Source organism: Orycteropus afer, unplaced genomic scaffold (genome assembly GCF_000298275.1).
Source record: "Orycteropus afer afer isolate SDZICR_OR568_19922 unplaced genomic scaffold, OryAfe1.0 scaffold00274, whole genome shotgun sequence".
In the NCBI taxonomy this organism is placed as follows: Eukaryota; Metazoa; Chordata; class Mammalia; order Tubulidentata; family Orycteropodidae; genus Orycteropus; species Orycteropus afer.
In genome coordinates this window covers 216,799-230,542 of record NW_006921861.1, presented here as the reverse complement: position 1 = coordinate 230,542, position 13,744 = coordinate 216,799, and the positions used below count along the sequence as shown (strand labels likewise).

Genomic DNA, 13,744 nt, shown 5'->3' with positions numbered 1-13,744 from the left:
TCAGTTAGACACAAATTACAAGTGAATAACCATCAAAAAACTAAAATCCCATGGACGAAAAACCCACCATGTAATCACACAGGAACAGTAACCAAAAAAAGGGAAAAAAAGCAGAAAAAACAAGAAAACCTGCAATATCTGGGAATAGGGCTTTAGGGGGGAAAAAAAAGTAGGGAAGGGGGATAATAAATGAAGGAAAAAGTGGGAAAAATGCAAAAAGAGAAACACGGAACCGGGTTATTCATGAGAAAAATGGGGGAAAAGAGAAAAAAAAAAAACCTTAACTTTAAAAAAAATTTTTTTTTTTTTCTACCAGGCACAGGGAAAATGAAAATGCTGAAAACTAGGGCTTGGTAGGGGAAGATTAAGAATAATAATAAAAAGGACAAAAGTATTAATAATATTAGTTGTTCTGAAACAGACAAATACAAGTAAAGTAATCACCAGAAAAAAGAAAGCAAAAAATAAAAATATCAGTGGAGGACAGGGCAGGCCACCCAGGCTCTGTCTGAGCACACAGACTGTGATGGAGTTACTACAGGCCCAGAAGGTAGATGGGAGTGGTTGTTGGCCGCATCTCTGTTCACCAAGTGGGTGTCAGGTATAAGAGTAACAAGAGGAATGTCCTACGTCTTCAGTCTTGCAGGTTCTGAGTGTCCTCGGGGTTGCTGGAAAGCAGAACGTGTTGCTAAACCCCAGGAATCTGGGAGAGCGCTGTCTCTTTAAATATTCAAAATAGTCAAGCCGCTGTTTAAACCTTCAAAATAGCAGCGCCCTCCGGACTGGCAAAAGTCCACAGCTCAGCTCACCTTTCTCCTCACCGTCTCCATTTGTTCTCCAGCCACTGCGCACAGTCCTCAGTGTAGTCCCTGCCTAGCAGGGTGATTTTTAGGTTAATTCTTAGGTCCTACCCCCACTCGTGAATCTCCAAGCTGCCTGTGCCATCAGAATCGCTGCCAGACCGCAGCTCTGTATGTCTTTTTTGGTATTTTCACATAAATTCTTTTGCTAGTTGGGGTTTAGTCCATTTGTATATCCTTCCCTTCAAGGCTCAAGGGTCCAAGATTATTTTCTGTGTCTGTGTTAATTGGTTTCCCTTGTCTTTGTTGAAGAGGGTCTGTGCAGTCTTTCTGCCTAGTCCACCATCTTGCCGGTACTCTGTTTTAATTTTCTTAAACTTCAACTTGAACCTGTTCCATACTTGCCCCCTGGGCTTGTTTTGAATGATATATTAAGATTCTTCATCATGTTTTTCCACAGATGTAGTCAGTTTGAATCCTGTGTATTCTATTCAGGAAAGTCCATGTATATGTTCACAATTTATGTTGTTGGAAAAAAGGTATTTGCAATGAATAAGTTATTGGTCCTGCAGAATTGTATCATACAATCTCTGACATCATTTCTATCACCAAGACCCTGTTTTCTAGTTACCAGTCCATCTTTATTCCAACTTCTACATTCTGGTCAGCAGTAATTACCAGTGCATCTTGACTGCATGTTTGATCAATTCAGACTGCAGCTGTTGGTAAAAATCTTGAATTTATTCATCTTTAACCTAATGGTTGGTGCATAAATTTGAATAATAGTCGTTTATATTCATTAGTCTTCCTTGAAGGCATGTGGATATTATCCTGTCACTGACAGCATAGTTCTTTGGGATAGATCTTGAAATGTTCTTTTTGACAATGACTGGGACACCATTCCTTAGTAGACGATATCCTTGTCTGATTCAAAATAGCCAATACCATTCCATTTCAGTTCACTAATGCCTAGGATAAGGAGCTCTGGTGACACAGTGCCTTAAGGCATTTGACTGCTAACTAGAAAGTTGGTGGTTCAAACCCATGAGCCACTATGCAGAAGGAAGATAGGACAATCTGCTTCTATAAAGATTTACTGTCTCAGAAACCCAATGGGAGTCACTATGAGTTGGAATCGACTCGATGGCAGTAAGAATGCCTAGGATAATGATCTTCATAATTCCATTTCTTTTATTCTTTTTTTTCAAACTGCATTGTTGGTGAATATTTACACAAGTTAACATTTGATCATTTGACAACTTCCCCTCAAAATTGTTCATTTACATAGTTACATTTATCACAGTGTATCAACATTCTATTTAATTTTGTTCAGATTGTTCCCCTTCTAGTACTGTTTTCCCACACCCCCTTACCTTTACATCTTTGCTTTAAGTACTTGTTGACTTTTTGCCCCATAGTGATAGTTTTTAAGTAGGGTACCAGCCTTACAGGTCCTTGATGGGCAAATTTGCTAATTAGCTAAAAGATAATCTCAGGATAGGCTCAGTTTTGGTTTAAAGATTGACTTAAGGTGACAGTCTCAGGGAGTCTTCTGTTCTCTACTGTTCCAGTTTGTCGGGCTTTTTTAAAAAATAAGAAGAAATTTAGTTCTCTGTTTTTCTCTCTTCTATTCAGGTCCATCTTTTGTGACTCTCAGTCCAAAGGGTCAGTGGTGATAGCATCATTAGTTCTTCTGGTCTTAGGGTAGAGGAGGTTGTGGCTTGTATAGATTTGTTTCTTCTTGGAGCTTTTGGTTCCCTTCTAACTGTTTTGCTCCTGAAGAGTAGAGACCCATAATGTCCATTTCGTTTTTGACAGCTTCTAAAATTCCTTGACTCATATTTTGTACACTCCATGTTCTGATTATTAATGGATATTTGCAGCTGTTTTTTCTCATTTTAAGTCATGCTACATCAACAAATGAAAGTCTCAAAAGCTGTGCTGTACTCCATTCATGTCATTAAGTTAAGCTTTACTTTGAGGAGGCAGCACTTTTCCAGGTGTATTTTGAGTGCCTTCCAGTCTGAGGGGCTCATCTTCCAGCACTGGTCTGCTGCTATTTTTAACATTTTCATGAACCAGGTGTTTTTTTTTTTGTTTGTTTGTTTGTTTTGAAGTAGGTCACCATGTCTTTCTTCTAGTATATCTTAGTTTGGAAGCTCTGCCAAAACCTGTCCACCATGGTGATCCTGCTGGTATTTGAAATGCAAGTGGGCTAGCTTCCAGCAGCATGCAAGCTATCACAGTTAAACACACTGAGAGAAGATGGCTCCTTAGCTTAGTGGGCAGCTAATGACTGAAAAGAGATTTCCTTGAACACCAAGATTCAATGAATCAGCCAGCAGTCCCTGTATCTTTTGGAGCATGCCTTCAAAAGTCATTTAGGCAGTTTACAACTCTAGCTTAGGCTTTACTTCCTACTTGTTCAGAGCTTCAAATTTTCTCAGAGGTGAGAGCTTAGATTCTTATCTATCCTGAGCATGTGTGTGCATACAGGTCTGCATGTGTATGTGGCCTTGTAGATTCCCAATACTATGTCAGAGCTTTTCAGAGTACCTAAAGATATCACATTCCCCAGTTTTACATTTTATTTATTTGCTGTAGTTTTATCCACTGCTTCAGGGAACTGCAAAATTAATCACTTACTTCTAACTTTTTAAGATAAATGCCCCCAACAGAAATGCTGGTCACATTTCAAGTAATGACAACCTTACAAGTAAACTCTTCCAGGGACCCACCAGATAGTTCAAATACTAACTGTCCTCTGGGAATGAAGATTTAAAGATCTCTAATGCTTCCCTTCTACCTCTGTTGGCTGACAGACTATTGGTTTTTGTCATGTGGGATATTGGTTTTTAAGGCTTTCATGGAGCTGGAGAATGGGATTGTGGTACACATGGGAGTTAAAACTTACTGCCAAGATGCAGCTGTTTTTCTTGAATAATTTTGCCAAATTGCTCCAAGCCTTTGATTAATTTCCAGAGTTCTGAAAAACTTGATTCTAAGAGTTTTTTTTAATTGTTCTTATGGAGGGAAGAATTTTTTGAATCGTAGCAAATTTTTGCTTAGCTATTTTTGTTGACAACCCTGGTTATTTTGTTTTAATCCTGTTTAACTCAATAATAATCCTTAGCTGTAACCACTACCACACCATTTTCTAGAAGTATTTTTAAGTATTTTAAAACCCAAAAGTAGTTGCAAAATAGTGTGGGTAATTCCTATGTTCTTTTCATCCAGTTTTCCTCAGTGATAACATCTTACTTAACCATAGTGTATTTTCAAAAAGGAAAATTTGACATTGAAATTGGTTGCTACAATACTAGTCAGGGAACTACAGACCTTATGTCCAATATTTTTATGCTCTTGTACTTTTTGTTGCATCAAAAAAACCAAACTTACTGCTGTCAAGTTGATCTCGACTCATAGCGACCCCTCCTTGGGTTTCTGAGGCGGTGTCTCTACAGAAGTAGATTGCCCAATCTTCTGTGAAATTTTATGTGTAGATTTTACCATGATCAGAATGCTAAACTATTTTATTACCACCAACCCACTCCTTCATACTATCCATTTATGCAGACAGTCCCTACAGCCCTAACCCATTGTAACCACTGATCTATTCTTGGTCTAATTTTGTTATTTTGGGATTTATATAAATGGAGTTATATGGTATGTAACCTATTGAAATTTGCATTTTTCACTCAAAATTGTACCTTTGAGATTCATGCAAATTGTCATGTATCAGTTGTTTCTTCTTTTTTATAGGTGGGTAATACTCCATTGCATGGAGACTTTATCGTTTGCTTGTTGAAGGACATTGGGGTTGTTTCAGTTTTGGCGTATTTCACAAATAAAGCTACTATGAAGATTTGTGTATAGTATTTCTTGCTGGACAGACATTTGCATTTCTCTAAAATAAAAACTCAGGAGTGTAATTGCTAGATCATATGGTAGATGCATTTTAAATTTAATAAGAAACTACCAAACTGTTTATCAGAGTGGTTGTATCATTTTAAATTTATACCAATGGGATCTTTTGGTCCTGGACCAGTTTCAGCAGTAGGAGTAGAAGTAGATTAACTGTTAACCTCTATTTCATGAAATATTTTTCTACTTTAAAAAAAGTTTGTCAAGAATTTATAATGATATGACAAATGTTTCTTATAAAATTGGAAACTATAGTACATATTTTCAAACAAAATATTTATAGCTAATTTCTATGCCTAGAGGGTCTCTGGTAAACTACTCTAGGATGTTGGAAGCCAGGTGCCTTTGGTAGAGGGCTGACTGTGAGGTGTGAGAGGAACTTACTTCAATTTATATTCTTTTGTACTTTTGGGATGCTTGTCATGTCAGTTACCTCTTTGGTGGTTGTTGTTAGGTGCTGTTAAGTTGGCTGCGACTCATACCGACCCTATGAGCCATACAACAAAACACTGCTTGGTCGTGTACCATCCTCACAGTCGTTGTGCATCATTGCAGCCACTGTGGCACTCCATCTCATTGAGAGTTTTCTCCTTTTTTTCCTGACCTTCCACTTTACCAAGCATGAAATGCTTCTCCAGGGAATGGTCCCTTCTGACAGCATGACCAAAGTAGGTCAGACAAAGACTGGCCATTCTCACTTCCAAGAAGCATTTGGCTGCACTTCTTCCGAGACAGATTTGTTCATTCTTCTGGCAGGCCATGGTACTTTCAGTATTCTTCACCAGTACCACAACTCTAAAGCATCAATTCTTCGATCGCCCTTATTTATTGTTCAGCTTCACCTGCATATGAGACAAAAGAATATACCATGGTTTGGGTTCAGTGTACCTTTAGTCTTCAGCACTTTAAAGACATCTTTTGCAGCAGATTTGCACATTGCAATACTTCATCTGATTTCTTGACTGCTGCTTCCATTGGTGGTGGTGTGGATCCAAGTAATATGAAATCTTTAACAGCTTCAGTCTCTTCTCCATTTATCATGATGCTGCTTATTGGTCTAATCATGAGGATTTTTGTTTTCTTTATATTAGGGGGTATAGTCTTTTTAATCTTCATCAGTAAGTACTTCAAGTTATCTTCATTTTCAGCAAGCAAGGTTGTGCCATCTGCATATTGTAGGTGGTTAATGAGTCTTCCTCCAACCCCGATATCTATCATGTTTTCTTCATATAATCCATCTTCTCAAATTATATGCTCAGCAAACATATTGAATAAGTGTGGTGAAAGGATACAACCCTGACACACAACCTTCCTGATTTTAAACCATGCAGTATCCCCTTGTTCTGTTCAAATAACAGTCTCTTGGTTTATGTGTATGTTCCTTATGAGCACAATTAAGTGTTCTGGAATTCTCATTCTGTGTTACCCATAATTGGTTGCGATCTACCCAGTTGAATGCTTTTTCATGGTCAATAAAACACAAGTAAACATCTTTCTGGTATTCTTTTTCAGAGAAGATCCATCTGGCATCAGCAGTGATATCCCTCATTCCACATCCTCTTCTAAATTCAGCTTGCATTTCTGAAGTTCCCTGTCAATATACTGCTGTACCCATTTTTGAACTATCTTAAGCAAAATTTTACTTGTGTGTAATATTCATGATATTTTTGGGTAATTTTGGCATTCTGGTGGGTCACATTTCTTTGGAATGGGTATAGCTATGGATCTCTTCCAGTCAGTTGGCCAGGTAGCTGTCTTCCACATTTCTTGGCATAGACTAGTAAGTGCCTCCATGGTGGCATCTGTTGTTGAAACATCTCAGTGGGTATTTCATCAGTTTCTGGAGCCTTGTTAAACACCAATTCCTTCAGTGCAGCTTTGACTGCTTCCTTCAATACCATTGGTTCTGGATCATATTCTACCTCCTGAAATAGATACTCTACCTCCTGAATTTTCAAACAAATATTTTGATACAGTGACTCTGTGTATTCATTACATCTTCTTTTGATGTTTCCTGCATCATTCAGTATTTTGCCCATAGAATCTTTCAGTATTGCAACTTGAAGCTTGAATTTCTTCTTTAGTTCTTTCACCTTGAGAAATGCCAAGAGTGTTCTTCCCTTTTGATTTTCTAACTACCGGTCCTTGCATGTTTCATCATAATAATTGACTCTGTTTTCTCAAGCTGTTCTTTGATATCTTCTGTTCAGCTTTTTTATCTTGTCATTCCTTCCATTTTCTTTAGCTACTCTCCATTCCAGAGCAAGTTTCAGAGTCTCTTCTGACATCTCTTCTTTCCTTTCTTATCTTTTTAATGCCCTTTTGCTTTCTTCATGTTTGATATTCTTATATCATCCTATAACTCATCTAGTTTTGGTTTTTGATGTTCATTGCTTAAAGTCTGTTCGTAAGCTGGTCTCTAAATTCAGGTGGGGTATACTCAAGGTCATGTTTTGGCTCTGTGGACTTGTTTTAATCGTCTCCAGCTTCAACTTGAACTTGCATATGAGCAGTTGATGGTCTGTTCCACAGAAAGCTCCTGGCCTTGTTTTGGCTGAAGGTACTGAGCTTCTCCACTACCTCTTTCCACAGATATAAAGTCTGTCTCCTGTGTTTTCCATATGGTGAGATCCAGGTGTACAGCTACCATTTCTGTTGTTGAAAAGTGGTATTTGCAATGCATAAGTCATTGGTCTTCCAAAATTGATCATGTTATCTCCAAAATTGATCATGTTATCTCCAGCATCATTTCTTTCACCAAGGTTATACTTTGCAGCTACCACTGATTGTTCTTTGCTTCTAACTTTAACATTTCAATCACCAGTAATAATCAATACATCTTGATTGCATGTTTGGTTAATTTCAGACTGTACAAGTTGGTAAAAATCCTCACTTTCCTCATATATGGCTTTATTGCTTGGTGTATAAATTTGAGTAATAGTGGTATTAACTGGTCTTCCTTGTAGGCATATGGATATTATCCTATCACTAACAGCACTTCAGAATAGATCTTAAAACATTGTTTGTGATGATGAATGCCATGTCATTCCTCTTCGATTTAGCATTACCAGAATAGTAGATCATATGTTTGTCTGATTCTGAATGGTCAAAAACAGTCCATTTCAGCTCACTAATGCCTAGGATATTGATATTTTTGTGTTCCATTTCAATTTTGACAACTTCCCAATTTTCCTACAGTCATACTTTGTACATTCCACGTTCCAATTATTAATTACGTTTGTAGCTGTTTCATCTCATTTTGAGTTGTATCTCATCACTGGTAAGAAACTGACTTACAGAAAACTACATAGGAAGTTGGTTTAAAAAAAAGGGGGGGAACTCTGATGGAAGTCTGTACACTAAGAAATTCTAGGGCAGAAGTACACTAACGAACGTGGCTATCCTTTGATGGGGAAGCATTGAGTGTTTTCTCATAATATTTTTGTTTGTTTGTTTTCTCGGTCAATTTTATTTATACTTATATTTTTATGTTTATATTTATTTCTGGTTTTATTTTTAGTTATATGAAGGGCAAGTAGGGAAAATTTTTAAACCTTGAACTTTCCTTTCAATTTCTCTTAAAGGATTACCTTAAATTTCAACTTTAAAAAAAAAAGAAAGGCTTTATTTTAGAAAAGTTTCAAACTTTCAGAAAAACTATGAAGATATATCCCATATACTCCATACCCAGTTTCCCTGTTACTAATATGTTATGTGAGTATGGCACACTTCTTTCAATTAATGAAACAGTACTGACACATTTTAATTAAATTCTGACATCCAGTAAGATGGAGGAGTAGGCAGACAAGCAACACAGACCCTCTTCAACAAAAAAAAAGAAAAACCAATTGACAGAGATACAGAAGATAATCCTGGAACCCTGAGCTTTGAAAGGAACTATACAGAAGTGGATTAAGAACCAACTAGTGGAAAAACCTGAACGAAAACACTGAGTACAGAAACAGAGCTGTAGACTGTCACCTACTCTGACAAGACCAATAGCCTAAATATTTCCAAGTGGTGTTGGGTCCTGAGAATTGACACAAAGATCAGTCCCAGTCACCAAGGGCTGCAGGGACAACTGCTCTAGTGGCCTGTGACTAGAAAGGGCAACAGGAAAGAGGGAGACAACCTGAGCTGTGGACTTTCTGCTTTCTGGAGGGCACAGCTATTTTGATTGTTTACATGTGGCAGCCATTTTGGATACTTAAAGTGACCGAGGGCGCAGCCATTTTGAATGTTTACAAGCAGTGGCCATTTTGGATATTTAAAGTGACAGAGGGCACAGCTATTTTGAATGTTTACAACTGGCAGCTATTTTGGATTTTAAAGTGATAGCATTCTCATTCGGATTCCAGGGACCTACAAACAGGCTCTGTTTGCCAGAGTCGGCAAGGACATACAAGAAGCTGACAAAGGAAAGGAGATAGGTGGTGAGCGTATAAGTGTTGTCAACTAGTAAATAGAGGAGCACATCAAGTACCCTGCCTGTATAAATAGCATACAAAGAAAACAAAAATTGTGGGCAAGTCACTCCAACATATAATCACCAATTTAAATATAAACACAAAAACATCACAATGCCTTGGAGACAACAGAGCATCACAGTCCACACAAAGCAGCAAGATAAAGCGGGAGAAACAAGGGACCAGGATACAGAGCCAAAACACATCCCTGAGGAAGATGCATCATTGGAGCTCCCTGATAAGGAACTCAAAAGAATTATATTTAGGTATCTTCGAAGGATTGAGAGACAGACCACGGAAAACACAGACAAAATGTTAGAAACATTTTGGAAGAAAGTACAAGAATAAAATGACAAAATAAATGAAAAATTAGAAATAATACAAAATCTACAGATGGAAATCCAGAAGATTAATACTAAATCGTCAGAAATAGGTAACACATTGAAGGAGTAGAATTGATGCAATGGAAGACAGAATTAATGAGATTGAAGGCAAATACCTGAATACTTCTTTGGAAAGGGATCAATCAGAAAAAAGATCAAAATGAAGACAGCCTAAGGTTCTTGTGGGATACCTTCAAAAGGAATAACTTACGTGTCATTGGAATTCCAGAACAGGAGGACAAAAATGAAACCACTGAGAAAGTTGTCCAAGGTTTGTTGGAGAACTTCCCTAATATGATGAAAGATGAGAATATATCCATTCAGGAAGTCCAATGAACCCCAAACAGGATAGACCCCAAAAGAAAAACACCAAGACATATCATCATCAAACTCACCAAAACCAAAGACAGAGAATCATGAGAGCAGCACAGGAAAAACGAAAAGTTGCCTACAAGCGGCAAACAGTAAGACTAAGCTCAGATTTCTTGACAGAAACCATGCAGGCAAAAAGACAGTGGGATGGTATATATAAAACACTGAAAGAGAAAAATTCCCAATCAAGAATTATGCACCCAGCAAAATTGTCCCTCAGATATGATGGTGAAATTAGGAGATTTCCAGATAAGCAGAAAGTAAGGGGATTTGTTAAAACCAGACCAACCTTACAAGAGATGTTAAAGGGAGCTCTTTGGACAGAGAAGCAACAACAGCCGACAACAACTGACCATTAATACACATGGTAATATAACCCAGAAACCAACCCAGCTATGGAAGTATCCAAAGTAAACAAGCCTACAAGATTGTAAACAGGGAACCAGAGACACCAGCCGACAAATGAGGACAACTACAAACCAAAAAGAGGGGGAAAAAATCTGTGTCGTTACAGAACTTCTAGATGGTAGGGAAGTCAAGACAACTACAAGATAGAACGGACTGTTCTACACTTGGGAAGAAAACTATAAATCACGGGGTAACCTCAAAGAAAAATGATAAACCTTCACATCAAAAAAGAGGACTAGCATAAATATTCAGCAAATATTAAAACAATAGCGATGAAGGAGGTGATAACATGATACATAAACAAAACGAGCTCAACATAGAAAATTATATGGAACAAAGAAATTGACACCACAAAAAAGCACATAACAAAAATGACACCAACAAATTCATATGTGCCGATAATTATATATCTGGCAAGGGATTTATCTCTAAGATTGATGGAAAACTCCAGCGCCTCAACACTAAAAGAATTAACAATCCAGTTGAAAAATGGGCAGAAGACATGAATAGACACTTCACCAAGGAGGACATTCAGGTGGTCAGCTAATACATGAAAAGATGCTCACAATTATTGGCCCTCAGAGAGATGTAAATTAAAACAACAGTGAGATATACCGTCTCACTCCAGCACTGATGGCAAGGTTCAATGAGACAGAAAATAACAAGTGCTGGTGGGGATGTTGAGTGATTGGTACTCTCATACACTGCTTGTGTGACTGTGAAGTGACACAACCACTGTGGAAAGCAATATGGCAATTCCTTAGAAAGTTGTAATTGGAGATGCCATTTGACCCAGCAATCCCATTACAAGGTATATATCCTAGAGAGGTGAGAGCTAGGAAAGGAACAGATACATGCATGCTCATGTTCATCACAGCACTATTTACAATAGCAAAAAGATGGAAACAACCTATGTGCGCATCAGCCAAAGAGTAGATGACTGAACTATGGTACATACACATGCTGGAATGCTATGCAGCACTAAAGAATAATGTAGAGTCTGCAAAACATCGCATAATATGGATAAACTTGGAGGACATGATGCTGAGTGAAGTAAGTCAATCACAGAAGGACAAATATAGTATTAGTTCGTTGTTGTGGAGGATCAAGGAAAGGTTTATATATGGAGGGAAACTTTCTTTGTTGGTTGCCAGGGGTGGGAGCGGAGGGGAGGGAACACTGCCAAAAAAAAAAAGCAATTGACCCGTGTCACTTTAGTTTTGTGTATTTCACTGTACATAAATTATATTTCAATAAAATGCATCAAAAAAATTAACCAAATTCCATATTTTATTCATATTTCCTTGGTTTTTATCTAGTGTCCTTTTTCTGATCCAGCATCCTATCCAAGATGTCATATTATATTAATTGTCATGTCTCCTTAGGCTTCTCTTGGCTGTAACAGTTTCTCAGACTTTCCTTGTTTCTGATTGTTTTGAGTGTTTTGTAGAATATCTCTCAGTTGAGATTTGTGTGGTGTTTTGTTAATGATTAGACTAGGTTAGTATTCTCATCAAATCCAGCAGCTTGCAAATCTTGGAACATTTCCACATTAACTTCTGAAGCACTCCAGGAAAATAGCTCATTTGATTTGTAAACGGTAGTAAGAGTTTTTAATTTCTTGCAAGGCTTTATGATATGTGACAAATTTAGGTGGATTTCTGACTTGTCGAGGTTCTTCTGCTGACATCTTACTCACGTTATGCTTCCTTAGCAGCATCAGATGTCTGGGATAAATTCCTAAGGGATTCCTGAATTTCTTGCAACTGGCAATTTTTGCCAGCTTCTGTCAGTATGTCCACTGGCAGGAAAGGTCTTCGGCCTCATTTTTCTATATACTCTTCATGAAAGCATGTATATATATTACCTACACAAAGGGTTTCTTTAAGAGTTACTTGGTACATTCAAAGCTTTCTCTTGAGCAAAAGTAGAAATGATTCATCAAGGAAGTACCCAGGAATATTAAAATTCTTCACAGTCTAACCTTGCATGGGAAGTGGGGCTCCTGGATGGTGGCCATGAAACCAAGTATCCTTGGTGGGGCAGTAGGAGGAGAGGTGTTGGGGCTGCCATAAGCCAGCCTATTATGGGGGTCACAAAAATATGGCTCTCCTCTTAGCACCAGGGTACTGCAGCCACCTCCATTTTGCCTTCCCAAATTTCAACTTTTAGAATCAAACAATAGTATCAGATGTGCTTTGTGCTATACAAAAATAACTACCAGTACCCATCCTCTGAGATGTTGCAGGTCTTCTATCTTTTGCTACATGTTTTTTTGTTTTGTTTTGTTTTTCAGTGCCAAACCTAAGTCAGAAATCCACGTATCTATGACCACTCCAGTCACTGTGTCCATGGAGACAGTGTCTAATCAAAATAATGACCAGCCCACCATTGCAGTCCCTCCCACTGTACAACAGCCTACACCAACCATTCCAACCATGATTGCAGCAGCTAGTCCCCCATCACAACCAGCGGTCACTCTGTCAACCATTCCTGGAACAGTCCACATCAGTCCTCCCATCACTACTATTGCAGCTGCCCCACCATCATCAGCATCTGTGGGTGGCAGTCTCTCTGCAGTTTTGGGCCCTGCTGTTCCTGAGATAAAAGTTAAAGAAGAAGTGGAACCAATGGACATCATGAGGCCAGTTTCTGGTAAGTTCATTCACAGAATACTCTTAATTGGCAGTTGATTCGTCCCCTTTTCCTAACACTCCTTGAGGTGCAAACTCATGTGTGACCCTTCGCCAGCAAGCCCAAATCCTTAATGCACCTTTTAAATGATCCGCAGTAGAATTTTTTTCAGAGTTTGTGTTTATCAAAGGATTTAGTCAACTTGCGTGGTTAATTGCATTTCATAAGTTTTTAATAAATAGAAGAAGCATGCAGCTCCTTCTAAAAGCCAAAACCGTGACAGATTGATTATTATTTAATCTGCATTTTTTAATACTCTAAGAAAATACTGTCATAAAGTCGCTGTCATCCACAGTACAGTCTGTGAAATGAGACATTATGTGATTGGGATGTGTGAACACCGTATTGTATAAGGCAGTCCCATATCACAAACAACTTCCATTCCTAAGTTTGTGTTTAAGTCAAATTTGTACATAAGTTAGTCAAATATTTACCATAGTATGTAGTATATCTTTCTATATATAAAAAACATTTAAAAAGAAAAAACACTTCCAGATACACTAAAACATCTAGCATAATGATACGATAATAATAAGTATTTTGATTAAACAAAACAGCATCCATTTGTTATTATGAACCATTATTTATACCTCAAAATTTTTTTTTTTTTTTAAATTGTGATTTGGGTGAAGATTTACAGAGCAAATTCACTTTCCATACAGCAGTTCACATATACTTTGTCTCATGTCATTGACCA

The 13,744-nt window shown here is 37.8% G+C and overlaps 1 protein-coding gene across 1 annotated transcript in view; it reads left to right on the top strand.

The window, feature by feature from the left end:
- SAP130 (Sin3A associated protein 130) overlaps window positions 1–13,744 on the top strand; it is a 169,013-nt gene that overhangs the window by 119,836 nt on the left and 35,433 nt on the right. The window contains exon 16 of the mRNA XM_007950508.1: window positions 12,650–13,008. Within this exon, the coding sequence (XP_007948699.1) occupies window positions 12,650–13,008 (359 nt within the window). The remainder of the gene's footprint in view (window positions 1–12,649; window positions 13,009–13,744) is intronic.